This window comes from Gymnogyps californianus, chromosome 3, assembly GCF_018139145.2.
Source record: "Gymnogyps californianus isolate 813 chromosome 3, ASM1813914v2, whole genome shotgun sequence".
In the NCBI taxonomy this organism is placed as follows: Eukaryota; Metazoa; Chordata; class Aves; order Accipitriformes; family Cathartidae; genus Gymnogyps; species Gymnogyps californianus.
This window is the reverse complement of record NC_059473.1, coordinates 60,692,095-60,718,058: the sequence shown is the minus strand read 5'-3', so window position 1 is coordinate 60,718,058 and position 25,964 is coordinate 60,692,095. Positions and strand designations below refer to the sequence as shown.

Here is a 25,964-nt window from a genome sequence, read left to right as displayed (position 1 = left end):
CCAGGTGCCTGTCCTCATTATGGAGATTGCTTTGGGAGCTGGATCCAGCTGGCAAAGGTTTCTCATTAGCACGGCAAGGCTGAAAACGTGAAGCTGGAGGGAAACGATGTAGTTGTGGAGCAGAGGTGGCCTTGAGGCTGGGGTTAAAGAGGTGGTGGTAAGATTTTTTTTTTTATTATTATTTTTATTTTACCTCAGTATTGTGGGATTTTGTTAGTCATGGAAGTGGCAGCATATTTTGGGTGTGTTCAGGTTTGTTTAGATTTGGATTCCCCCCACACCTCTCCTGCTCTAAAGATGTTATAATCTTGCAAGTGTTAAATTTTGACTAGTTCTAGCATAGACTTGGGACAGGAAAAAGCCTGTTTTAGGGCTGCTTGAGTCTGAATCTTGTGCAATGCGTGGGAGTTGTGCTCTAGCTATTTTTCTGGTAAGTGCATGAGGAAAGGCAGGGAGAGTGGGCAGAGCTCAGACTCTGCTTATTTTTGTGCTAGCAAACAGTATAGCTCTGGCAGAGGAAAAAGGATTTAAAGTGTTGAACTGACATGTTAAAGACATGGGCAGCTCCTGACAGCATTTTCTCTCTTAGAAGTATCACAGACATATGAGAAGGTGGTCGAGAACATGGGCTGCTGCTACTGCCCTTTTTGACTGGAAAGAGTAGATACCAACAGAATACAAATAGGAGAAAGAAATGAGATGCAGGACAATTGCAGAAACTTCAAGGGTCTCAGAGTCCTTGTGTTTCAGTTCTGCCAGCCCTGCAGAAGCTCTGTCTCGTTTCATGTGGCTAGCCAGTCCCCTATGTGACAGCCCACCTGTGTGGCTGCTAAGAAGCTTTCACAAAACACACTTTATGTGGCCAGTTATAAGCTCTGCAGTGCTCTTACAATGGCACAATATTTATTCGGAATTGTTGGGCCAGCTGGACCATTATGTGTACAGCCATGCGCCTTCCCAGAAGTGGGTAAGGTGTGTATTTGCACATCCAAGGAAGCTTTGCTTGGAGTGCAACTCCACTGTGATTGTTTCAGTGGCTTTTCTCGCCCTTGACTTTGTGTACAGAAGGAGAGGTGTTCTGTGTAACTCGGCCAAAAATTGCAAACTCTGCTCTACATAAGTTTCAAAGGATCAATAAGTCTAACAGCTGCGCTTATTTAGTGATAAATGGTGATAAACACTGGCTGAGGTAGCTGTCATCTGTTAAGACAACATCCTTGTGTCCGTTGGCTCCTGTTGTCTCTTATTCTGCTCTGTGCACTGATGGCATCTGCCACATCCAGTGTTGTCTGGGTGCCAGCTGACCGCGTGATCTAGCCATCTGATTGCTTTTCAGTGATAAATTGCTATAGCTGCTGCTGGCTGCATATGGCAGGTCAGTAGCATCGCCTGGTTACATGTGGTGAATCTGCATTGCAGCTACTCTTTGCTAAAGAATGTACCTGAGAAGGGGAGATTTAAGAAAAAAAGAGAGGGGGGACCCCCCTACACAGGTGAAATAATATTGGGGAAAACCTAGAGGAGTCTTTTAGTCCTTAGCTCTGTAACTTAGCTCTGTTGAGGGCATAGGAAAGCTGGGCAAACACAAATGAACTGCCAAACTTTGAAATTAGCCCACCTCATCCATCCCTATTTTCTTCCATTGCAGGGAGGTTGAAAATCTCCATGAAGAAAAATTATGATCATTGAGTCACTCCAATAACTGCAATCCTGGCTGCCTGCCCCTGCCAGCCTGCTATACAACTTGTATGCTAATGTTTGGATTTTAGTGGTGGGAAATGAATGTCAGGCTGTACTCTCTTCATGCACCATTGGGCTGTGCTTATGGTCGCTCTTGGCAGCACCAAATGATTAAACAGATAAAACCATCAGTCTTTTTATTTCCAAACATTAACCTAACTGCTAATAAAGCACAACCCGTGTCATCCTTATGGACTCTGCAGAGCTGAGTCACATTAAAAACAGGATCTGAATGCTGGAAAAAGCCTCATACCTCTTTCCGGCGCCAAGAGGCAATACCTCTCTGTGTGCAGAGCTTGCCTGGGAGAGCTTTGCCTTGGGGCTGTAGCGTAAGAGCTGCGTGGGGAAGCTGGCTGGGCTAAGACTGCCAAGGAAAGCAAGGAGGCTGTGACCTGCACGCTTTGGCGTGGACGCAGTGGGCTGCTGTGCTGGTGCCCCGAATGGATGGATGGCTGTGTCCCTTCCAGCCTTTTCCTCTCCCTCCCAGTGCTCAGTGGGGATCTCCTCTCAGCTCCCCAGGGTGGGTGGGGAAGGTTTGTCAGGCCCCAAGGTAGAGGAAATGGAGAGATTCTCCTTCTCGGTGGACTTTGCCCTCGGTGGCTGAAGATATTTTTCCCCAAACATCCCCAGTGAAACTGGAGGGGTTTTGTAAATTCATTATGTCACTGAGGAATCTGTTTAATCAGCTGCCTTTCCCTGGAGGCGCTTTACACTTAATGAGAGACATGATGGAAGGAATCAAAATTAGTTTATGAGAGTTTAGCCTCAACCCCCCCAGCTGATGTATTACTGAGCATGCTGTAATTTAGAGGAGCAAACGGAGACACTGAGCAGCGCTCGCCCTGTCTGTGTGGGCCAGTGGCAGAGGCAAGAGTTGAAGCCTGGAGCTCCGTATTCCATCATTCCTTTCCTAGGTGTTACCACAATGAATAGCAAAAGTCTCCGTGTTACCAGGAGCCTCATCATGCTCCTGGTACAACTTGGCAAGCACACTTATTCCCCAGTGCATTTTGCCAGTTACACAGTAAGGCATATCCTAATTTAGCTTATTTATATATGAATATACTAATTCAAAAAGCAGCCAAATGAGAAACATTGCATATATGTGAGAAGGAACTTTGTGAACTAGATAAGTAGTGGGACTGTAGAGCTGGAATATGGAGTAGTTTCAACTTTAGGTTCAAAAAACATTATAAAAAACTCTGCATGTAAAGTTAACATAGAAAGAAAGGGCACTTAGTTGTTTTCTCTGCTTGCTCGCTTTCCCCAGTTGCCCATGCTGCGCCTAGTCCTTTCAATTAACTTGTACCCTGCCGCCTTAGCATGACAGGACAGGCCGATGTAGCAGCAGCATTCCCACTACCAAGTTATGTGTACGGATGCAAGGTCCTCAGGAAATCTCACTCTGAAGGACTCTCTGTGGACCTGTGCATGATGATGTGCCCTTAGAAACAAGTGAAGTATTTTATTACTGTAAAATAATTCCCATGCCAGTATCTCATTAGCCTCCACCTTTTAGCTTTTTTTTTTTTTTCCTGAGTAAATAAAGACTAAATTATTTGGAAGCGGATTCTCCTGCAGCGTAGTTGCTGTGCTAGCAACAGCGGAGCGTTTTCCATAGAGCAGGGGAGCAACACGCTCTGCCAGGAGGGGAGGGTGGTTTGTTCGGTCCTCTCAAGCAATGGCCGGTGGAGCCAGCGCTCGCTGCAGACAGGCTTTTTGTGATACCGCACTGGGAGGGGACCAGCACCCTTTGCCCCTCAAGCAATTATCGAAGAGATAGCCAAAAGTGAAAACCTTTGAACTGGCTGGCTGCTTTTTGACCCACTCAGGGTCCCAGCAGTCTTAATGTTGAGCTGTCCTGTATTTTGAAGATACTGTCCGAAATCACACCCCAGAGTCACGTTTATTGAAAAAAGTGCAATTTTGCAAGGATGAATCTATTGATTTACCTGCCAAAGCATGATAAATAGAACTCCACAGAGAAAAGACCTAAAACTAGTGGTTTATTACTCATTTATGTATAGTTTATAATACACTTATGTGTAATTGCATGTCTTGGATGTAGATATTTAGATTTTGATATGGCTAAAACATATAGTTTGTTTGTGTTAACTTTATAAGATATATAGCTTGGAATAAAAATAGCATTTTCTTACAAAGATGAGATGTAATGAATAGTAAAGTAGATGTACATTCATCACATTTATTTTACTTTCAGCTGTTATAATTGATATACTATATAATGTACACATGAGGTTTTTTAATATAAATATGGGTTTGTGAGAGTGCCACTTGCCATTAGCCTGTAACACATTATTTAGAGATTATTTATGGGCTGTTGGTATCTTTCCCACTTTTTTCTTTTTTAAAGTTTAAAAGGACTGAAGGGGAAAACACAATTTAGCATGGAATTGATTTTACATCAGCTGGTTTTACATGAAATAATATTACAGTATTAAAGAATTGCATTGTCATCTCTTGCTGTGAAGTTGCATTATGTTCTGTAGCCTTGGCTCACTTATTAATCCTCCAGTAGTGCATGCTTAATTGTTCAGCAATTGACATAACGTGTGAAGAAATAATACATACAATGTGATTTTTATCTCTTCAGGCAAAGACACTGAGAACTGGATCATCTGCCTTTGCTTATTATACTGCAACACAGGAACAGCCACAGGATCTGAAAACTGTGGCCAGTTAGGACACACTGAAAATACATACCCTGGAAACAAAAGGTACGTCTGCTCTATCGGTCAAGCGCAAGTCTGAATTGCTCTTAAAACTAAACACACGCTTGATGTATTAACACATGCATCCTGTGGTGGACAGAACCTTTCAGGCTCTGAGCTTGTGTATGCTGGGCACATAAAGCATGGTGTGATCACCAAAGCCCAGCTTGGTTGCTGTACACTTGCTGTAGGGAGCAGGACTGTGCAGTGAAATAAATACAGTCTGACTCCAGTGGGATATAGATACGTTGAGCCAGTCGGACTTCTAGGGAGAGAGAGAAGGGGAGGGTGGGCAGAGAGAAGTAATTTTTATAGCTGGTGGGGTTTCCCACTATGAGTCTACCTGGAGTAGCAAAGCCACTTGCATCAGTTCAACACAAGCATCAGTTCACTGGTTTCTAGACAGTGGCTAGAAGTGATAGAGAGCAGAATCTACTAGAAATAGTTTTTAACAGCTAGCTCTCCCACAGCAGAAAGATTGCATCCAGTCCAATCTCAAGCTTTGGCATGCCAGACTTTGTCTCCCCAAATACAGCATGTATTAAAGATCAAGTAAAAAACCTGGTGTATATAGATTGTGTGGCTCATGATTACATCTCCTTGTGTCTTGCTCTCTACCTTGAAGGACAAAGGGTGCAGATCTTCTGGTGCAACCTGCTATGGAGGGTCCAACCAGTTCAGTCCGTTTGTTCTCCTTCGGCCTCCAGAAATAGCCAAAGAGCAGAAACCTGGTCTCCACCATGTTCCATGGGTGCATGGGTCACTTTTTTAATTAGTTCAAACTCACAGTATTTATTTTTCCTCTAAAACCACCGCACCCATTTCTCTTGCTGTTTCCCAAAGTAATTAATTTAAAAACAAACATGTTTTTAGCAAAAGGAAGTTAGAAGATAAAGGTATTGGAAATAGGACTGTTTTCTTTGTAAGTAAAACGGGCTCTCACGCGTGCCCTACACATTTCACAGGATCAAGGCTTTAATAATGTTGCATATTAGCATTTTGCATTTGTGGCACTTTGACTTGCCATATCTTTCAGGCTTATTTGCATTTTTCCTTTCCATGACTTTTTTTCCTATTCCCCGCTATTTCTGATCTTCTTCTTTTGTCAGGAAGAAGATAAGCGCACTCTATAGGCCAAATTGAAATATCACTTGAATATTTCATAGATTACGTGAAGCACTATCCCTGGAGGACGCTACTTGGAAAGTGTTAATGCAATGGTAGCCTAGTTCAGCTACCAGTTGCTAAGTGGTAGAGTCCTCACGCACAGTATAGCTCAACTGTCTATAAGAGGGGTCTTACGTTCATTCACAAGTTCAAACCTTGTGTGCCATCTGCACAGCTTATGGCACCTACACTGCATGGCCGCAGGCTATGTTCTGGAGATCTCTGAAGGGAAAAGTCCAGGCATGCTCGCCACCTTAACGTGTGTCTAAGGTGGTCTGGAGGAGTCAGGCATGGGCAGACTATATTTCAGCCCACTGGCATGTGCAGCAAGGCCTGCTCTTCATCTGTAGAGTGTGGATGGCCCGAAGTACCCACAACATAAACACGGGAGTTAAAAGATGACGGTATAGAAGGAAGGTTGGAGGGGTGGATCAGAGAACTTGCTATGCTCTTCACCTCACAGTGCTTTTGGATATAACAGGGCTTAAAAACCTTTCCAGGTTCCTTGCCTCAGTTTGGGAGAGTCTCTGAATTCCACCGAGAATCCTTTATGCTGATGATTTTGTTGATTAATCTGCTCAGGTCCCAAATGTTACTGTTCTAAATTACCAAGCTGCATGGTTATGAGGAAGCAATACAGTGAGGGCCTCTTGCTTAATGGGACTCAGGTGCACAACTGTATTGTACTTACATTTCTATGGGAAGCAAAAGTGGAGAATCCTTTCCTTACAAAATGGTAGAAAAACAGAAATTAAGAGCCATGAGGAAATGTCTGAGAACTGCTGGCAGTACAGTTCAGCAAGGAATGCAAGCACAGGGTGTTACGTGATTCCTGTGCGTGGTCATCTGTTGTACAAGCTACAAACCCTGTGGACCTTAAGGACATCTCTTTTGAGTTCTAAAATCCTTTAACTAATCTGAGTCATTTGCACAGCTGAACAGACTCAAGGTCTCTTAAGTAAATTGGAAATACCTATAATTCTGCAGGAAATTAGGGAACAGTTAGGTAGTCCCAAAGCAGAGGAAGAAATAAAAAGGAGTCATAAAACCTCTGGTCTCTGGGAAAGCTCTGGGTGAAGATGACTTTCTAATAGAATTTTCTAAACTCTTTCAGTCTCACTTGGCTCCTGTCATACGGAAAAATTTTCGAAAGGCCAAAGCAAAAGGGTTCCATTTCAGCATTAATTGCAGTGTTGGGTTTTCTTAACTCTCTTTCCTAGGAAATAACTCACTGATGCACCATTTGCAATAATTAAATTACAGGCCAATTCTTTTGACTAATGTGACTCAGAAGACACAGGTTAAAATAGCATCTAGAAAATGTCTGAACAGCATACCTTACAGACAAGAACTTAGCATATATCTTGAGGTTCACATTAATCAGAAAGCTGCTACAGAGTCTATAGGCCTGTTATTATAATTTGCTATTTTTAAAATTCTCTGAAGTAATCAGAAAATCAACCAGCTCAACATCCCTAAAGAGAGCTGCTTCCCACCCACCAGCAGTGGCTGACTTCACTGTTGACATAAAAACCATCAAGATCTCAGTCTAGTATTCTGCCATGTAATTGTATCCTTAATTTTGGCCTTGTTGAAAGTCTGCTGGAAAACTGAGCTTGTGTGTCCTCATTAGAAGCAATTCATATGTAAATCATTTAAGATTTTTTTTTTTTAACTTAAAGAAAGAAAGCGTCCCTGTGACTCAAACATTCTGCAGGCTCTTGTTCCTCTTGTGGCTCCCGTGTGGCTGTGACTCCTGGCAAATCTCATGCAGAGTGAGAGGGTTGCTGGTCACACTCTCAGCTTCTCTTGCCTTAGCTGCTGGAGAAAGCATCTGTCAGGACACTTTACCTTTTGCCAACCTTAGTTTAATCATTGAAAGGATGCGAGATGAAACTATGCTACCTTCTACATGCTTGTGACTGGCGTACACCCATGGCAGGTGCTTCCCTCCCTTCAGTCAATGGTAGATATCTAGTTATCAATTTTTCTGCATATTAGAAGGCTTAATTTTTGCTTTTTTATGTGCAAAAATAAGCTGAAGTGGCAGCTTAGCAGTAGTGGAATGACATCCTAGTGTTAAAATGGAATGGCTTTGAAAAGAGATTAAATAAGCAACAGTCAGATGAGTTCTCTGGACCTTTATCAATAAAACTGACGAAGAAGCCTATGACTTGTCTAAGAGTACAATTTTGATAAAGTTTGGGCACCTATTTCTTCTGAGTATTTCTAGAGTTGGAAATGGAAGTTATCAAAGTAAGCTATTGAAAGTGTTGACAGCGATTTGAAGGTGTAAAGGAATATTGTGTCTTTACCATGATTTCTGTGCTTTTGAGTTGGATGAGCTGAGTCCCTTCGCACTCTTAACTGTTCCTAAAATATAATGTCTGAGCTATTTGTCTCTAAGAAAGCTGAGTCTTTGTTGCTCATGAATACATTTTAGGTGTTTGGAGCTTCCCTTTGGCACCTTGTTATTGTAGATACATAAAAATGTAGATGAGTGGGACTAGGTAGCAGATGATGAAATTCAAGTTGATTAAAAACTGTTTGTCAAAACTCTATGTCTTTTTCTTGTATAAAGAATTATACATGGAAAGGTAGCAGGGGAAAAAAATAAAGGTAGAGTCCAAGATCATCTGGGAGGCAGGTAATTGTTTATTGTTCATGAAATGTCCAGTTCATTGCAAAAAAAAAAAAAAAAATCATATAACTGCTAGGAATCTGATCTTGTGCCCAGAAATGTGTGAAAGCACAGCTGGCCCTGTCTGGGCTGGAAATCAGCTTTAAGACTAATGGCAAAGACTTTATTTCAAGAGAGTGTTTAGCTTTAAAAAATGAATAGGGGCTGCATGTCATCTGTCAGTTTAACAAATGGCAACTATATACACATCTTAATGCCAGATTGCTGTTTCTTTAGGCTCCTTGTGGGTTGTTCCTTCTTGGAGGCTGCTGTTACTCTAGCTGGAGCAGCAGAAAGGCAGGAGGGCAGAGGCTCCTCACCACTGCTGCTCCTCAGCTACGCAGCGCAGCTCCTCGCTGCTTTCGGGGGCCAGCAGGAGAGAAAAGAGGGCGCAAAATGAAAAAAATGCCGGGCGAGATCGATAGGGAGGCACGTTCCTCCGTACAGCTGGGTTGAACTCGGCATGGGACCAGACACAAAGATATCTTGGAGTTAGGTTTGTAACTACAGCCTTGGCGCACGGGCAAGTGCTGATGGCTGCTGAATAGAGCTGCCCGATGGCGGTCTGAAATCGGAAATGAACAGGCAGGTGACTCCAAATGGGAGCGCTCCGTAGCTCTGCTGCAGGGTATAAAGGAGGATTAAAGACTCACCCTACCTGGACTAAGACCTGCAGGAACAAACTGAATAAACTTTCAGTACAACACAGTGAAGTGAGCAAGCACTGAGGAAACACCCACAGCACAGGGTGAAGGTAAAGATGGGAAAGAGTCTGAGCCACTCCACTTGGCCCAGCTCCAACCCATTGCAATGCCATTCCCTAACTGCCCTCTGTGGCACAGCGGCACTGCAAGGACTCTGTAAATCTATAGGTAAATCCATAGGTTGAAACTCCTTGAGCTATAGCTGCCCACGCCAAAGTTGCTAGATCTTCCCTGTGGTGGAAATGCTACTGAAGTGCCCTACATTGTAAGTAATCAAGGTTTTATTGCAACCGTGGCCAAGAGCTTTCAGCCCTCCCCATTGTCACTGGCAGCTCGAGCATCCTGATGGAGCTCCCTGATGGGATAAACACATTTAAACATTAAAAAGTGCACTAAACAGGTATGGTTTTGCATGATTCATTCAGGCTACTGCCGGTGCTGCCAGTACAAGTGCTGCACAGCGTGACTGGAAAGAAGTTGCGGAGTGTAAGAAAACGAATTTCTTAAAAAAGCAAGTATTTGCTGTCTCCAGGGTCAGGTTTGGTAATAACAGGCTGGCCACTACACAAGCAGAGGGTTTCTTTCCCTGGGAGTTCTGAGTGTATGGGTGAGGCCAGAGCACAGAAGGGCAGCTAGGTAACTTTGTTCCCAGGCTAAACTGACTTCATTTGCTTGTACTGTGACATTCAGGGGAGTTCATGCTGGGATTCGTAAACCACAGGTAATGTGAACTTCTCTCCTCCTATCCCACAGCACTCCCACTAGGAAGCTGCTTCTCCTCAGGAGAGTCTCCCTGCTCAGGGGTGAGGGGCTCAGTAAATGAGCTGCTGCATTCAGCACCTCGCTGGGAGGCTTTTGGGAAGGGAAAATTGCATTGGGTCCTCACAAAGTGCTGGCACATGTGCTGACATGTCTGTGCAGAGGCAGCAGAGGGGTCTGCTGGGGAGTTAGGAGCAGAATTTACAAGTCCAGTCTCCTACAACCTCTTTTCCTGCTCAAACTAGCCGATAGTCAAATTTGTCCAGATTTAAGCAAGGTTTACAGGGAGATGGTATATAAAACATGCACTTACTTATTTCTGTTTTACTTTCATTAGGTGTGTGGAAAAAGCTGGTAAGCTTTTGAACTCAGTGTCCCTATGGCTGGTTGTTGAAAAGCTTGCCTGTTTTTTCTATCAGTTGGCTGAATAAAAGATATTGCCTCTCCCTACAAATCTTGTTTCTCTTGCACAATATGGCTGCACAGATAATGGCAGTTGTTTATATACTCACAAATTAACGTGACTGTAATGGCTACCTCTCAGACTTCAAAAGAGAAAGTAGGAATCGAAGTCATGGGAAGTGTCAATTTTTATTACACTGCCTCCTTGCATGTAGAGAAAGCTCTGAAGGTTAGAGAAGTGCCACGGCAAACCTTCCCCCATGCGTAAATGTGAAATCCTGACACCACAAAAATCAGTGCCCGAGCAATTGCCCCTCCAAGAGCGCTACAATCTGAGTCATATCTTAATTTCAGAAGCTGTCCCTGCTTTATCCAGCAACATGGGCGACCCCCACAAGCACCACAGCAACTGAGGCTGGTGAGTGTGACCGTAGCTGAGGTCAGTGCATTACTCTTCAGCCAGAAAGCAGCAACAAGCCCAAGTCACTGTCCCTGGGAAGGGCAGAGTTAATTATACCACGCTAAACGTTCAGGTCTACAGAGCCCTTCATTTTATTTTAGCCCTCCTTTTTTTTTTTTTTTTATCACTTAGATTTTTAGAAGACAAAAGGAAGGCACCATGTGAAAACATCACTATGGAAACATCACGGGCTCACTTGTACTTGCCTGCCAAGTGACTACCTAACTGAAGTTTTACATCCTATTGGATCACTGTTGGCCATCTGCTCTCCTTCAAACTTCTCTGAATTCCATATTTCCCTGAAAAGTTCATTTTTAGAAAGGAGGGAGGAGGAGGCAAGGGGAGAATCCAGCATTCTTGGCTAGCGCTGAGCTATTGTGGAAAAGGAAGAGAAACTCACTTTGGGGCAGCCCCTTAAAAAGACAAAGATCCATGTTTTGTGAAATAATTTCATAGAAAATACCCCATTTCTAGATGCACTTTAATGATAAGAGTATATATTGGCAGCCACAATGCAAAACAAATAAACAGCTGCTTCTAGTACTCTCACACTAATTGTCTTCCTCTCCCCTTCTCTCATTTAGCGTCAAATGTATTTTCTTCTAAAATGTAACAGTTACTGCCTACACTGGAGTTGTTGGCTGCAGGCTCCCCAGCCTTGCTCCAAATAAAACACAGAAATAGATTTCCTGCCAAGCACTGGGGAAGTTTGAAGACTTTAGTTTTTAAAAATATAATCTTTTTATCAGTGCCCTAAGCCTGCCAAAGGTAATTATGGGCCATGGCACATTTACATTAATGCACAGGACCTACAGACATTTCAAAAGCTTAATGGAGAAACTCCATAAATGTACATATTGAAAAATAAATTAATTAAATTAAACTGTCATGTAAAGATATCACTTAATTTTGCAGAGCGGAAGGCACTCTTAATGGGAATGGAATGGATCAGTGAGCATTTCAAAACCCAAAGCTATAATTTAAATTCAGGCTCTCCTCTAGCGTGCAAGTCACAAGACATATTTATTATAGCCTTGGATTGTCAATTGTAATCGGTTTAGCAGAGACAAAGCCGTGTTGTTTTGCTTTCTTGCCCTCCTAGCTGGTTCAATATATTTTGATGTCAGACTATTGACAAGCAAACCAAAGGCTGAAATAATAAAATCATGTTTACCTGTGATGAACTGGCAAAAATGCAGTCCAAGGTAAATGTAACGCTGAAGCCTTATGTATTTGTTTATCAAGCAGCAAGGGAAAAACGGTGATGTGAAGCTTTTAAACTTCTTTAAATAAACCAGTTGAATATATTTACTGCTGCTCTCGAGGCCTGCTATGTGGCAACCTAGACACAAATAGATAAAAATAAGTAAAAGCACTGTGAAAATGAATAGCATCATTTATCAGGCGCTGCTCTGAGTTTTCCAGGTGGCAGTAACAATTAAAGTTGTTGCTCTTGACGCTCTTTTAGGGCTAGAGCCAAAGCCTGAGACCTAGGTCCCCAGCAATCAGACAGCAACACTTCTTCCAGGCTGTGTAACCCCTCAGCTGATTCCCAGGGTGCCTCTTGCACAGTTTGCTGCAGGACTTGATTTGGTAGCAACAGTTAAAAGCCAAGCCTATGCTCCTGCAGCCATGAGCAACTGTCTCCTTCTTGCTGAATAAGTGTTCCAAGAACAGTTCAGTTCTTTTTCTAACATTCTTCTTTCTGTATTCTCCAATTCTCTTTCTTGTTCAGTTCATTTTCTGATCTGGAGCACTGAAACTGGTCAGCTCAGCAGGTTGTAACTGTCGTGGCTGCCTCCTGCCTTCTTCCAGCCCCGTTGTTGAGCCTAGCCATGGAGATGTTTCTCTGAGCCTGAACCTAGAGCCTTCTACCCAGGATCTCCATAATTTCTTGTGGAGCGCTCGGGTTTGTGAATCCGACGCTGAACAACGCTGACAAACTCAAAGCTCATGGTTAGGAAGAGCTGCAGCACATCAGACAGGGACAACTGCCCCAGGCACACCTCTGAGGGCAGCGGCAAGTGGAGGCCAACAGGACCAGCCTCCGTGGGCTCCCGCTGCCAGAGCTGCTGCTACCGTGGTGAGAGCCTGGCCGTTTGCAGGGAGGGAGGAGGAGACGGCCGCACGCGTGCCAGTTGTCGAGATGTCATGCCGCGGCTCTGATGAGCGGCTTGTCTTCAAACACGAGTTCATTTCTTTCGTTTATAAAAATATCTGCATTTCTGCATTTGTTCTTACTCACATAAGTAATAGGATTTTAAGGAGAATGGGCTACATTTTTGCTTTCAGTGTAATCTTTTAGCAGTTTGTTCCCCAAGCTAATTATTACACTTCAAAAAAAAAAAAAAAAACCAAACCCCAAAACCCCCCACAAACCAAAAAAACCCCAAACCAACCAAAAAAACCCACAAAAACCAAAAACAAACCCACACATCCAAATGTGCCTCTTTAATACTAGACTGGGTTTTTTTGCTCACACATTACAGTAAATAGTAAACAGAAGCATCTTTTATAACCTTTCTGTAATACAGTACTTTTTAGCTTGCTATGCTATTCCTCTTTCATGTTCCTTTTCTGAGATGCACATTATTACCCTTGATCACTCTCTTAAGAGAAATTTTTATTTTTGTCACCCTCTTCAGTCTCTTTTGGCTTTGAGCAGGACTTAAACTGTTTTTTAAGTGACAGGTTACCACTGACTCCTGTTACAAAACATTTCTGTTCCACTTTTAAGGATTGCAGAATTGGACACAGCTTTTGAAGTGTGTTTCGTCCTACTACGAGTAATCTTTCTACTTATTTACATGGCTCCTACTGTCACACTATCCAAATGCTAACAACGCTCTTCTTTGAAAGAAGGCAGTGGGGAAGGAAAGCGTTCCTAGCCCCTCTGCAGAAGAACAGGTGCTGAGAGATTTAGGTCCTGGTCCAAAATAATATGTAGGCTCCAATTCCTACTGTCACTGATGTCAGTGACAAGCCAGAAGTCTAACGTCTTCCTTTAAATTTGGACTTCAGTGACTTCTTCAAGGTATAAGAAAATTATGGTCCACTTGAGAACTAAATGTCTGTATCTGTATAGATAAATAGCTATCTTATATCACCAGCCAAATACCATAACCACAGGTGTGACCGTTTCTTTCCAATAAAGCCATCGCAGTCATTAAAAATGGTTTTTTCCTAAACAGCTTTTCCAGCTTAGCTGTCTGGTTCATGAGCCCTCAGAGCTCTGAAGCTGATGACATCTACAAACACAGTCATAACTTCTTTTGCTTACGGAAAGGAAAAGACTCAAAGAGTGCTGTAAGTAACGGTCAGGAGACTAGGACAGGTCACAGACGTCAGTTAAAGGGCTTAAGTTAAAGGAATACTATTTCTAAACTCTGAAAATAGCTATTATCGTAAAAATGCTTCTTTCCCATGTCACTTTGTAAACAATAAGTAAATATACAAAATACAAATTCTAAGCTATTAGAAGCAATGGTGACAAAGTAATGCTTTTTTAAAAAACTTTTGAAAGTATTTATTTGAAATATCTAAAAGGTTTAATTGTATTCGGTTTTTATAGTCATATATTTTTATAGAATTCTAACCACTCTTTTACATTAAAAAAAAAAGTTAGGGCATTTCTCAAATTTCTGAATATCAGCCAAATAAACTACAAACAGTTTCATGCCTAAGATAAGTATCCACTAAGAGGTATATAATCAAGATTGAACTGTACTTGTATTCTTAATTCATTAGTGGAACTGTAAGGCCCTCTTCTGGATTATAAATTACTGCATGGCCAAGCAAAGTACATGGAAATGACAAAGCCGACCAACGCTACAAAAATATAAATATCTCAAATATATTTTCTTCATACGATTACCAATTTCATTTCCTGGTTTTCACATGTGTCTGCCCATCTCAGTTACTGTAATTTAGTAGCTGAGAACAACTTCAACTTCTTAGTGGATTCTTAACGATAAAGCATTTCTTATGCTAATATTCACAAGAGGAGTGGACAGTCTAAAGAGTTGTGGAGAGTTTCTCCACAACTTGGTATGAAGATGCTGTGCAGCCAAGTGATGCTTGCTTACACTTATTAAGCAACAGCATACACAAACTGAGACATGTGATTCTGCATATATACCTGTTTACATATGCATGTGACTTTCAGAAGTTATGTCTGAAAACGTGGCTTATGCTAGAGGGGGTGTAAAAACAACAATGAAGAACCGTTACAATGGTCTCATCTCAAGTCTTCAAGGACTGTACAATTCCTTATATGCCTTTTGATTAAATATACACACGAGGACCGTGGTCTTACAAATGTAACCTTCCAAGAGATTTACTTACTTGCCTAAGCAAACATTTACTGTTGAAAAACAAGATGCTTCTCCACAGACAGAAGGAAAGAAAATATTCTAGGATGTGCTGTACAGAATGGCATCATTTCAATGGATCCATCTGGCTGTAAACAAGTGAACTTGAACCATAAATTTTCCTCTTTCTAAAAACAGCCACTTTTTCTTCTGTTTGATCATGTATGATAACAAGAAATCACATACACAGAAACGCAGGAACAGGTAGTAAGTGTCCTACTAGTAAAAAACTGTACAGAACATTAGACATAGTTAAATTGGACTGTACATTTTAAAAAAAGAGGGATGCTGAAGAAACCTTCACGTATCATTTTTTGGTAAGTTTCTGTCTCCCAACAGCATAGGGCTAATTACGATGGTCCTTTTTCCGTACTTTTGATTTTGGTGCTGCCAAGAAGAAACAGAAAGGGAGAAAAAACATCAGAAGTGAATTACAGGAATACCAGTGCCAGCATTCTTTTAAATTAGGTTGGGATCAAAATGGATCCATTAATGTGAAACCTACCATTGGGATTTTCTTGTCTGTAGAAAGCTTTTAACATTTCCACTGCTTCTTTGGCACGATAGCCAGAAATGCACTGTTCAAATTAGAATGATGTTCATAAGCGCATCTGAGAATAACATATTCCATGCTTCACAATAATGCCTTAAGTACAGAATAATTGCAAACAACTGTACTGTCTATTTGGGGTTCAGAAAATCTCCTTTGCAGGTTGAATACCTAATACATTTGAAAAATCCTATGTTGAAGCTTAGTAGAGTAAATAATTTCCCTAATAACTTAAAGTTAGGCAAAACAAACTTTCTTAGTAACTCACGTAACATTTTTATGCAATCTCCAATTTCTTTCCTATTAATGTGTTTCCAACTTACTTCATATACTCCTCAAGCACTTGGAAATGCAAGAGACATACACCTAGGTATTTGTACATAAGATTCCTACCAGAAAACATTTGTCCACACCTATTCTTTATTCCTAACAGTCACCTCTCAGACCTTTTTGGTCCTTCCAAAATATTTTTCCAGGCCATGGACATTAACGACAAAGCATTTAAATGTCACTAACACTAAATGAATCTCCACCCACACTAGAAAATAATGAATTAGACCTATACATCCCACTGCAGTTGCCTACAGAAACAAAGGAAGGATTTGTAGTAGCAAGAATCTTCTCCTTTCTTTCTTCTGAACATACAGAAAAATTAAATACCACGTGCCAATGTTAGCAAATTACCACTCTTCCAGTACTGACTATACAAATTAATTCAGATGCTAGTCTCACAAACACCCTGACAGAAAGATGCTTAATATGTTTATACTGGACTGCCAAACTGTATTGTCTTGCTGACTGAAATTCTTTCTGAGCCTTGAGCCTTTAGTGCTTATTTACAATGCTGAAATATATTACTTATTTTTTACATTCATTAAATCATAAATGTAAAGTGTGGAAAACAACTCTAAGAACCCTAATCAGTATCCTTGTATAAGGCAGGATCATCTACAACTGTGTATAATGTAATAGATATAATGCTATAAACTCTATCTATATGTATGTATAGGTATATAGGTATACTAGTATAATGCTGTAAAGCATCTAGATTTATGTATACTATACCTCCACTGAATGCTTGTCCAGCCTTTCTTAAATGACAAAGATGCCTCATTCTCCCCAGACACTACTGTTCAGAAAGTTTCCCAATGTCTAAACTAAATCTTCTCTGCTACTTTTGCAGTCCATATTTATTTTGGGATTTGAACTGTATGAAGTAAGTCTAAGCTAATGCATTTTACCTCATATATGGATAGACTGGGAGCAAAAATGCAATCATTTCCAGTGGCTCAGCTAAAAACCAGTAACTTAGTAAGTTGCTGTTACTTGATCTTTATTGATTATGTGTGTGTACATTCTGCAGTTTAAAGTAATTTTTCCCTCATCTCTTCCTGCAGCATACACTTACTGAGTATTACACATCTTTTAGATGTGTTTATTCCTTACCTTGTTCCACGAGTATAATTCCTTCCTTTCCTCTTTGATGCATCCTTTTAAATATTTTAAGACTGTCATCAGGCTTTTCCTCAATTTTCTTTTCTTTAAGGACTTAATTTTTTTACATTATTTTCTTGTTAAGTCAAGTTTACTTGACTTCGATCATCCTTCATCTGAGTCCTCTTAAACTGATGCATAACATTCTCCAAGCATGATAACAAAGCTAGGCACAGTACCCTAGCTGAAAAACAAAGGAAAACATTTTATAGCTTACTTCAAATGGTTCTCCTGTGTCTACCATATCATCAGACGAGATGCTCAAAACTGAGCCACAGCCTCCAAATCGCTCATTTCGACAGCCATATACGACCCGTGGAATTTATGCGAATGAGTTAAGGTATTAAGTTAAAGTGAAAAGCAAGCAGGAAGTACAGTAGCCTGATTTAAGTAGTCATTAAATTTCACTAAAATGTGCTTGTACTTTTCAGACTAAATTAGTTTGCACTACAACTCCTCCCTCATAAAATCAGAATTTACTTCTGAATAATGTAAGATGTATTGCTGAAGATGCACGTCCAGCCTTCCTCAGAAAAGGAGGAGTGTGAATCCCAAAGCAGAGGCATACAAAGCCATGGTTTACTGATTGTTACCACATTCAAAACTGAACACTGAACTGAGATTAGCCCATTTTACATAACAACAGATATCTCCAAAATGTATTTTTACATTCCTAAGAGAAATCGTTGTTTGTCATAATTGCACCATTTCTCTTTAATTCTTGAGTCTCTCGCTGTTTACCATGCAGTAAATGGAGGTGGGTGCAGACTCTCAAACCATAAGATGGTACCCCTGTTGGCTTTGCCTGACAGTGTCAAGCCCTCCTCTGTGGGCTCACTGCCAAAAGAGTAACATTTTGACATATGGTGTCCCAGCATGAATAAGCGTGAAAGGATACTCATCAAGCGCACGGCAGCTGCACACATGATACAAGGCTCTACAGTTACGTACAATACTGAGTGTGCAAACACTTCCGTATAATCTCTGTTGTGTTGCTTGCACCAGTCAAGGACCTGATCGATTGCCACCATTTCTGCATGTCGAGTAGCCTAGGAGATAAAAATAAACATTTTCTTAAAGTCTGCATTGATTCACAGCTTTAAGCTTCTCACTTGTACAGACACAAATGACATAAAATACAATCTCATAAAATTATTCTTTTAAGTCAAAGGCACGACGGCCTGACATCTATTTTATTAATAATGCAATTATTTTCACTTCTGTTAAAGAAGTAATGTAATGCTTTCTTGAGAAGTCTTTTTAGTACACCTCTTTGCTGGTTCAAGTTGCAGAAGAAATTTCATGCAGCCCAAACTGCAGAAGAAATACTCAGCCCAAGAAAGAACGTATTCAACCTCAGTCTCATATGCAGCACACACAAGATCCACAAGTGCAAACCAGTTTTTTCTTTTACCTGTTCCTAGGCAGAGGAGTCTGCTCAGAAGTTCTCCTCTCTGTCATGCCAGCCTTGCCATAGTAAGACAAGACATAAAGCTCTACTTGAGGCTTAAGGGACACACAAAGCCCACTAGAATAACTGATCTAGCCTGCTGTGCTTCCAAGAGCAAGAATGCAGTCTGGGTTACTTTCTCTGGAAATATTAAGAAACTGCTCCTAGCTGGTACCTTTTCCTCCCTCTGACAATGTTACAGTGCCTGCACTGAATAAATACGCTGTGAATACACAATAATTTCAGTATGTTTCTGCAACTGCTTGGCCTACTGTGTAGACACAGTATTTTCGGTTTGCATCAGTTTTAATGCTGCCTGGGAATACATACATGTACAGTAAGTCCTCAAGTAACAGGCAGGGATTGCAGCATATGCTTGATTACAAAAAGACAGAATAATACTGATTTCTCTTTTTTTAATCCAAGACAACTGAATGATGAGCAATAGGTATGGCACAAAAACCTGAACATAAGAACTTTAATTGCAGAGAGACAAAACCAATCAGTAACGTCCCAGTATCGCTCTGGAATGTCTGTAGCAGTGTGTTTTGCCAATCAAATGTCCCAGCAAAAATATCACAAAGTACTAGTTATGAAAGGACTCTCCAGTTACAAAGCCTGATGCTTATTTGAATTAAGGCTGTTAGTATTTTCCTTCTTTTTAACCTGTTCTGGAAAAAGGTTGTTTTTGACACAGGCATTAGACTAAGACTTAACCCAAATTATACTTGTACCTCTGCTACATATGTCTTTATGTGACCTTAGATAACTTCCTCTCAACACGTGAACTTGGGTTAATGTTTTAGCACTATGAAGATCTGTGGTGATAACTGTGAGATGCTCTACAATATACAGCAAATGACTCATGTATAAGTAACTTAGTGGTAAGTTTAATACTGTTTAAAAATGTTTTAAAACTCCTACCGAGATCTACATTGCCTATGCATACATGAGGCAAATAGTGCAGTGCAAGAGGAGTGTATCTGTAGAGCAAAACAGTGCTGAGGACTCAACACCAATTCAGGGGAGTTCACACTGGCCTAGCTCCAGTTTAGTCCCATGGACGGTATATTCCCAGCAACAGCCGGAGTGCATTAGGTATGCTCCCTGAGTGCATCTTTTCAGTATAGTTTCATCTGCAAGGAAGACAGTTTGCCATCTCTGAGACAAACCAAAGCATGGTAAGCAGACACAATCAAGAAATTTATTCCATGAGTGCACTTGTGATCTGAACTAACATAGTAATGAACCCACTCGGAATAAAAACATGGATCTGAATCAATATGCAGACATGATTCCTCCAGACCTACTAGTGAAATGTTGCCATGAAGGTTCCCTAGTTGAATAAATGAGATCACATCAGCTGAAGTCTCAGTGCATACATCTTATGGAGACGCAAAGCACAATGCCCTCCAGCAGAATGATGCCTCAGAACTACTACGGCTACCGTAACTCAAAAGTGTAAGTTGTGGTTATTCTAGTTTTGTGCCCCTCAGATCAGAAGAGACACAAATACCATATTGGCTTTTTGACTCCTGAGCACGAATTGAAAGCGTATAAGCAATAAGCCTTCATTGCCGGAGGAAAACATGCCTCCAACCTATGACACTGCTTCATACTGAGTACACTGAGCAGCTTTTAGGCCTCTGCTGATCTTGGGAGTACAAGTTAAGAAAAGCCATACAGCTGCTGTAAGTCATACCAGCTTCTGTGATAATAGAAGACAGCTACACAAAAGAGATTACACTAATATAGAATATTACTAGATCCCAGTGCATCCACATCTTAAGTAATACATCCTGGTTTCGTCATCTCACCTCATGAGGACATGGGAACACCAGGACAAATTCACCACAGGGTGAGAAAGGATTATCCAAGTTACAGAACAGCCTCCATACAGAGACTGACTACACTATCACTCTTAACTCACCAGATACAGTCATTAGTTTTCCAAGTAAAGATGACTACAGTAGAGGTTTATAAAAATCAAGAAAAATGTGGAAAAGCAAACAGTAAATTGTGATTTATTATTTCTCATAACAAGTGGGCACCCAATGAAATTATCAGGCAGCAGATTTAAAACAAACAAAAGGAAGTACTCTTTCACAAAGCACATAATTAAATTGTGGAACTCATTGCCACAGGATGCTATGGAAGCCAAAAACATAAATGAGTTCAAAAAAGGTTTAGACAAATTCATGGAGGATATGTGCACAGACAGCTATCAGAAACAACGATCCAGATACAGTCTTGGGCTCTGGAAGTCCCTAAGCTATTCACTTTCAGAAGCGGAAAGGATATGCAAGGGGAAGGTTTACACTACTCTCTTCTTGTTTCTTGAGGTCCTTCCTTAAGCATCTGCTAAAGGTCCTTCTTAAAGACAAGATATGGGGGAAAAACTGACCTTCTAGATCTGTCTTATGATTTTATTTTGTACTAAGCTATGACTAGGTAGTCTTTTTTATTGACTTGCTGTGTGTAAAATAACATACAAAAAAAGATGATTTTCATTTTGAGTCACTGACTCAATTCATAAGCTTCTATAAACCCCTACTGTTTTTTAACTTGCCCAATCTTATACATTATTTTAAAGCCAAGAAAACAAAAGCAGTTAAGAGTAGCAAGGGAAAAAGAGAATTGTTAGAGATTGGCAAATGGTGTTCCAAGGAGAAATTATTTGAGGTTGACGTCAGTGGGGAAAAAGCCTTGACAAAGCCTTAAAATAGTGCCCCAAACTGTGGCAAATGTTTTATAGACAAATAAAGATATCATCACTGCCCTGAAATGCCTACCTTCTAAATCTTAGACCAGAATTAACAAGTGAGAGTAAGGGGGGGCCAAAGCTCAAAGTTCTATACTATCTTGTGGCTTCATTAGTAATTTAAGAGTGCAAACAATGCTTCCTTTTCAATTATCACATACTGTACTTGCAAGATGATTTGAGAAAAGACACGTGCTACAATGACCCAACAGCAGATAACAAAGAGGAGAAGTCTGCATGTGCCAACAAAGGACCTAAGTCAGAGAGCATTTTAGTGGGAAGCAAATAATTGCACCACACATGGGAATAAAGACGCCAAAAAAAAAAAGGGTTCTATTTGGGAAGGGTCACATATGTTATAAGGAAGAAAATTTTCAGGTTGGTCTGAGGCAAGACTGTGAACAAGCAAGTGTGGGAGCTGCCAGAGGGAACACAGTAGTGGCACAAGCTTGTGAACGTTATCGCCAGGCTGTTGAGAACAAATGTCTTACACAGACATTTGTTGCACTATTGCCCAATGAATACAAGTAATGACATGCCTAACTATTTTTAAATGCCGATGCCACAGCCATGCTCCTAAAAAAAATAAACCAAACACAACTGTATATAAACTCCCTTCTTCCAACAGCAACTTGTTCCAGAAGAATGTGATTATGATCAATAATTTTGCAAATAACTTCCACAGAGTAAGCGGCAGTATCTCTGACAATAACGTGTTCTGCTATGAACATACAGGGCAGAAACAAAGTATGCAGGGTGACAGGAAACAGACTGAAAAAACTGGAGAGCTTTCAGCAACTAAATCTTTTTGCCAAAATGAGCAGTTTAGGAACAGAATGGAAAAGGCCATAAAGAAGACACTACCTGCTCCTAACTCCAATCAGTTAGATCAGAGGATGCAGGGACTTACTTAAAGAGAAGATGGAATTTATTTGACACAAAGCCCAGTGGCAAGTTAATTCCCGAGCAAGGGCAGAATTGTAGGGAAAGACTGCAGATCTAACTGGATAAACGATCATTTTTCAGAAGCAGGAGAAAGTTTTCAAGGAGTGAAAAAAGCCAATATATTATAAAGCTACATTTTGGAGGTCAGAAAGCAAAGGCTAAAGGAAGAATCACCAAACGTCAAACTTGCAAAACAAATTACATAAGAAGTAAAAATACCTTGAGACAAAACCTGTGAAAAAGGAGTTAGAACTACGACAGTGACCTTGAGATGAAGCTCAAATATAATTATAGTACTACTCCAAAACAAAATCAATATTTTGCCTTTTCAATAACAATGATGCGGAGAATGTGGTCAAAAGGCAGAATAACAGTATGAAAGCACAAATTACACCGTATGAGATACAGAATTAGGACTTTAAAATTATGAAATTGCCTAGGGCATGGAAGAGGGATGAGAGGCAAAAACCCAAGTTGATAGATCATCTCCATCAGAAAAATACTAAAGAACTCGTGCATGAGGTTGCCAATCTCATAGCAATGCTTTTACTACATCAAGGGAGACTATCACATGACTGAAACCTGTCAGAGCAAACAGAGTCACTGTAATGAAAAACAGGAAGGACATACGATCCTGACATCTACAGATCCAGGATAGTCTCAACAGCAAAACAGGCAACATAACAAACTCTGAAGGTAATATTATAAGGACTAGGCTACAAAAGGAAAATGAAAGAAAATACAATGTGGATTTACATAAGATAGTTGACACTAATTTAACCTAGTAACTTTCTTTGACAAATGTCTTTTCTAGGCAAGAGAAACACCAATCTCATCTCTCTGGACTTCTACAACACATCTGGCACAGCACAGCGCCTGAAATTATTGTCAGTTCGGGGAAAACAGCATAGCACAAGAAATGTAAGGTGAGCAAGCAAAGAAGAGAAGTTGCATTGAAAGGGGGAATATTTGTCCAGAGAGAACTAATTAGCAAAGATGCTCAAAGATCATTTTGCTTAAATATTTTCAGTTGTGACATTGGCATTAACTAGAGAAACACCTAGAGAAAACAGCTAACGATGCGATGTCTTTCATGTGATGAAAGACGTCATCAGAAGAGACAGGATCAGAGTATCACTCAAGAGGTAGATGGCCTTTCAGATGGGAGTAAAAAAAAAAAAAAAAATCAAAACAATAAATGAAGAATAACAAAACAGCATAAAAGACCAAGGAAGCTCCAGAAAAGATGGGTGGACTTACTTCCAGGGAGAATGGGAAGTATTATTATCAAACAAGGCACAAGAGAAAGTCCATCTGGAATAAAGTGTACGGTTCTGGTTAAGTGAATTAAAGAAAGATGAATCAAAGCTGGAATGGATGTATACAAGAATTATTAGAATGAACACAGAAAGAAAGTCTATCTTCTGAGAGGAGATTAAACAGTTGGCTTGGGGAAAACAGGGAAAAACAAAAGCCAAAAGGGAATATGACTTTAAATACATCCAAGCTATGTAAAATAATGGATGATGCTGGCACAAGAACAGAGAGATATAAACGGACCATAAAAAGTTTAAAACTGGAAATCAGATGTTTTCTAGCCATCTGAGGAATGATGTTCTGGAGAAGTCCTCCAATATGAGGTGGGACAAGAAATTAGTTTTAAAATGAACCTTGACAAAATTATGATGTCTGCTGGAACTGCCTCCATGGCTCAAGAAGGTGTTTTTTTTTCCCATTATTGTTCCTAAATAATGCCAGAAATTGTTAGGAGAAAACTGAAAACAATTTCCTGCATTCACATTTCCCAGCAAGTGCCTCTTTCAAGCTTACGTTTTCTTTTAGACTATATGAAGCAATTAAGTATCTGATACAAAATTTAGAAGCACTGAGTACGCAGCATTTCCAATCACTATAATATAAGCATTTATGAAAATTAAGCCACAAAAGAATTGAAACTTGAGCTAAACAGAAATGGAAAAAAAGGCTTGGCTTTCAAATATATTAAGAGTTCACTGCTTCCAAAATGCAGCTGAATTTTTTAAATCAGGCTACTTGGATTTAAGTACAACTTCAGACAACCCTGATGTTAACACCAAAAAAGTCCGAAAGCTTCCCTAATATTTTTAAGTTGATTCTGATTTTGTTATCAGTCTCATCAGTGATGTTCTGCCTGTTTATTAACGCATGACTTTTACAGAGTCTGGCACAATTTTCCCCAAGAAGTGTCTGCTTCCCCGCAGTGTTTACACTGATTTAACTTGAGACACCTAGCTTCTGTCATCTGGCTGTCTTGAGTTGTATTAGAATTATCTTAATATATTATGGATTGTCCTGTAGCACAAATTAGTATAATGATTCATCTTTACTGTTACATTTTTGAGCTTAAAAGACTCATTTTCACCTTTTCGTATATTTTCAGATTTGAGACATCTGATATAAATTACAGCCAGATCCTGCTGTAATCCTTCAGATTCATTTATACAAAACTTCCAGTTGTACAAAATCCCTGTTGGCTTTAATGGGTCTCTCAGCATGTATAAGATCTAATTTGATGGCTAAGATGGCAAGCATCAGGTCTAAAACTTACAGGCAATATTTTTTAGAAAGAACAATTTTGTCAGAGGAAGAACTTTTGTAAACTAGACGTGAGATTTTGTTACCCTACATATTCTGTAACTCTACACAACTTCCCAACTCCTTGTCTCCCCTCATCTCTTCCAAAATGAAACCAATTATTTATTCCTTTATTTATAGGGAATTTTTCCTAGAAAAGCAAGAGAGTTGGATGTCCCGTTTATAGTTCATTACTTTTCAGGTAACCTTATCACATAACATGAAAATGCTAGTTTGCTAACAACATAAACTGTTTCTGGAGTGTCTATGGAAAGAATTTCCACCAAAAGGCTGCACAGGTCGCTCTCTTCTCACTCTTAACCCCCAGGTGACTTTAACGGCCTCCAGAGAGCACGTCTGAAACCTAAACTCTTTTCAGGGACGACAGCCTCCACCTTCACACCACGACTGTACGATCTTCCCTGCTTTGCTTTCTATCCCGTTACTCCCGGCAGCCGCCTGCTTTCTCACCGCGGCTGGGCGCTGAGATGACACCTTCCCCAAACCCCTCCCGTGACGCCCGGGCGGTGAAACAGCCGAACGGCGGCCTGGCACACGCCGCCGCCGCAGCCGGGCGGCAGAGGCGGCCTGCGCCGGCCCCGAGGGGCCCCCCCGCCCCAACTCACGTTCTTCGTCTCGTTGACCTCGTTCCTGCCCCGCCCTACGACCTCGCCGTTGTACACCAGGAGGCAACCGACGGGGACCTCCCCGTTCTCCAGCGCCTCTTTAGCCTGCAGGACAGACAGACACAGGAGCAGGACAACGTTACCTGCGGGAGGCACGAGCCAGGCTTTAACGAACACACTCCCCCCCCCTTCTCTCGCCCCCTCGGCGCTACCGAAGGAGGCCCCGGCTCGCCCGCCCCAGGCCTCCCCGCTCCCCTCAGGCCTCCTCCTGAGGCTTCCCCCCGCGGGAGAGCGGAGCCCGGCCGCCCGCACCCGTCACGGCCGGGGGGGGCGGCGGGAGGCGGGAGCCCCCCCCACCGGCACTGACCATGTCGAGGGCCTGGTCCATCCAGGCCACCGCCTCCTCGTCCTCCATGGCCGGCACCGGCGGAGCGCGGGCGGTGTTTCCGGGGGGCCGGGCGGCGAGGCACCGCGGGCGGGGCCGTTGCCACCGCCCCTTCCGCCGACGCGG

The 25,964-nt window shown here is 41.3% G+C and overlaps 1 protein-coding gene and 1 long non-coding RNA gene across 2 annotated transcripts; one reads left to right on the top strand and one right to left on the bottom strand.

Annotated features, from left to right (window-relative positions):
* The first annotated feature begins 98 nt into the window (after positions 1-98).
* On the top strand, positions 99-11,965 carry LOC127015244 (uncharacterized). Its single transcript, XR_007766310.1, has 3 exons — positions 99-157; positions 4,355-4,478; positions 10,777-11,965. It is a non-coding gene; the product is annotated as an uncharacterized LOC127015244 (long non-coding RNA).
* Positions 11,966-13,080: 1,115 nt separating this feature from the next.
* Positions 13,081-25,875, bottom strand: ADAT2 (adenosine deaminase tRNA specific 2). The gene is made up of 6 exons (XM_050895047.1): positions 25,821-25,875; positions 25,454-25,558; positions 17,957-18,107; positions 17,276-17,382; positions 15,520-15,592; positions 13,081-15,401 (listed from the first exon to the last, which is right to left on the bottom strand). The coding sequence occupies exons 1-6, from the start codon at positions 25,866-25,868 to the stop codon at positions 15,361-15,363; spliced, it is 525 nt and encodes a 174-aa protein (XP_050751004.1). The 5' UTR covers positions 25,869-25,875; the 3' UTR covers positions 13,081-15,360.
* Between the last annotated feature and the right edge of the window lie 89 nt (positions 25,876-25,964).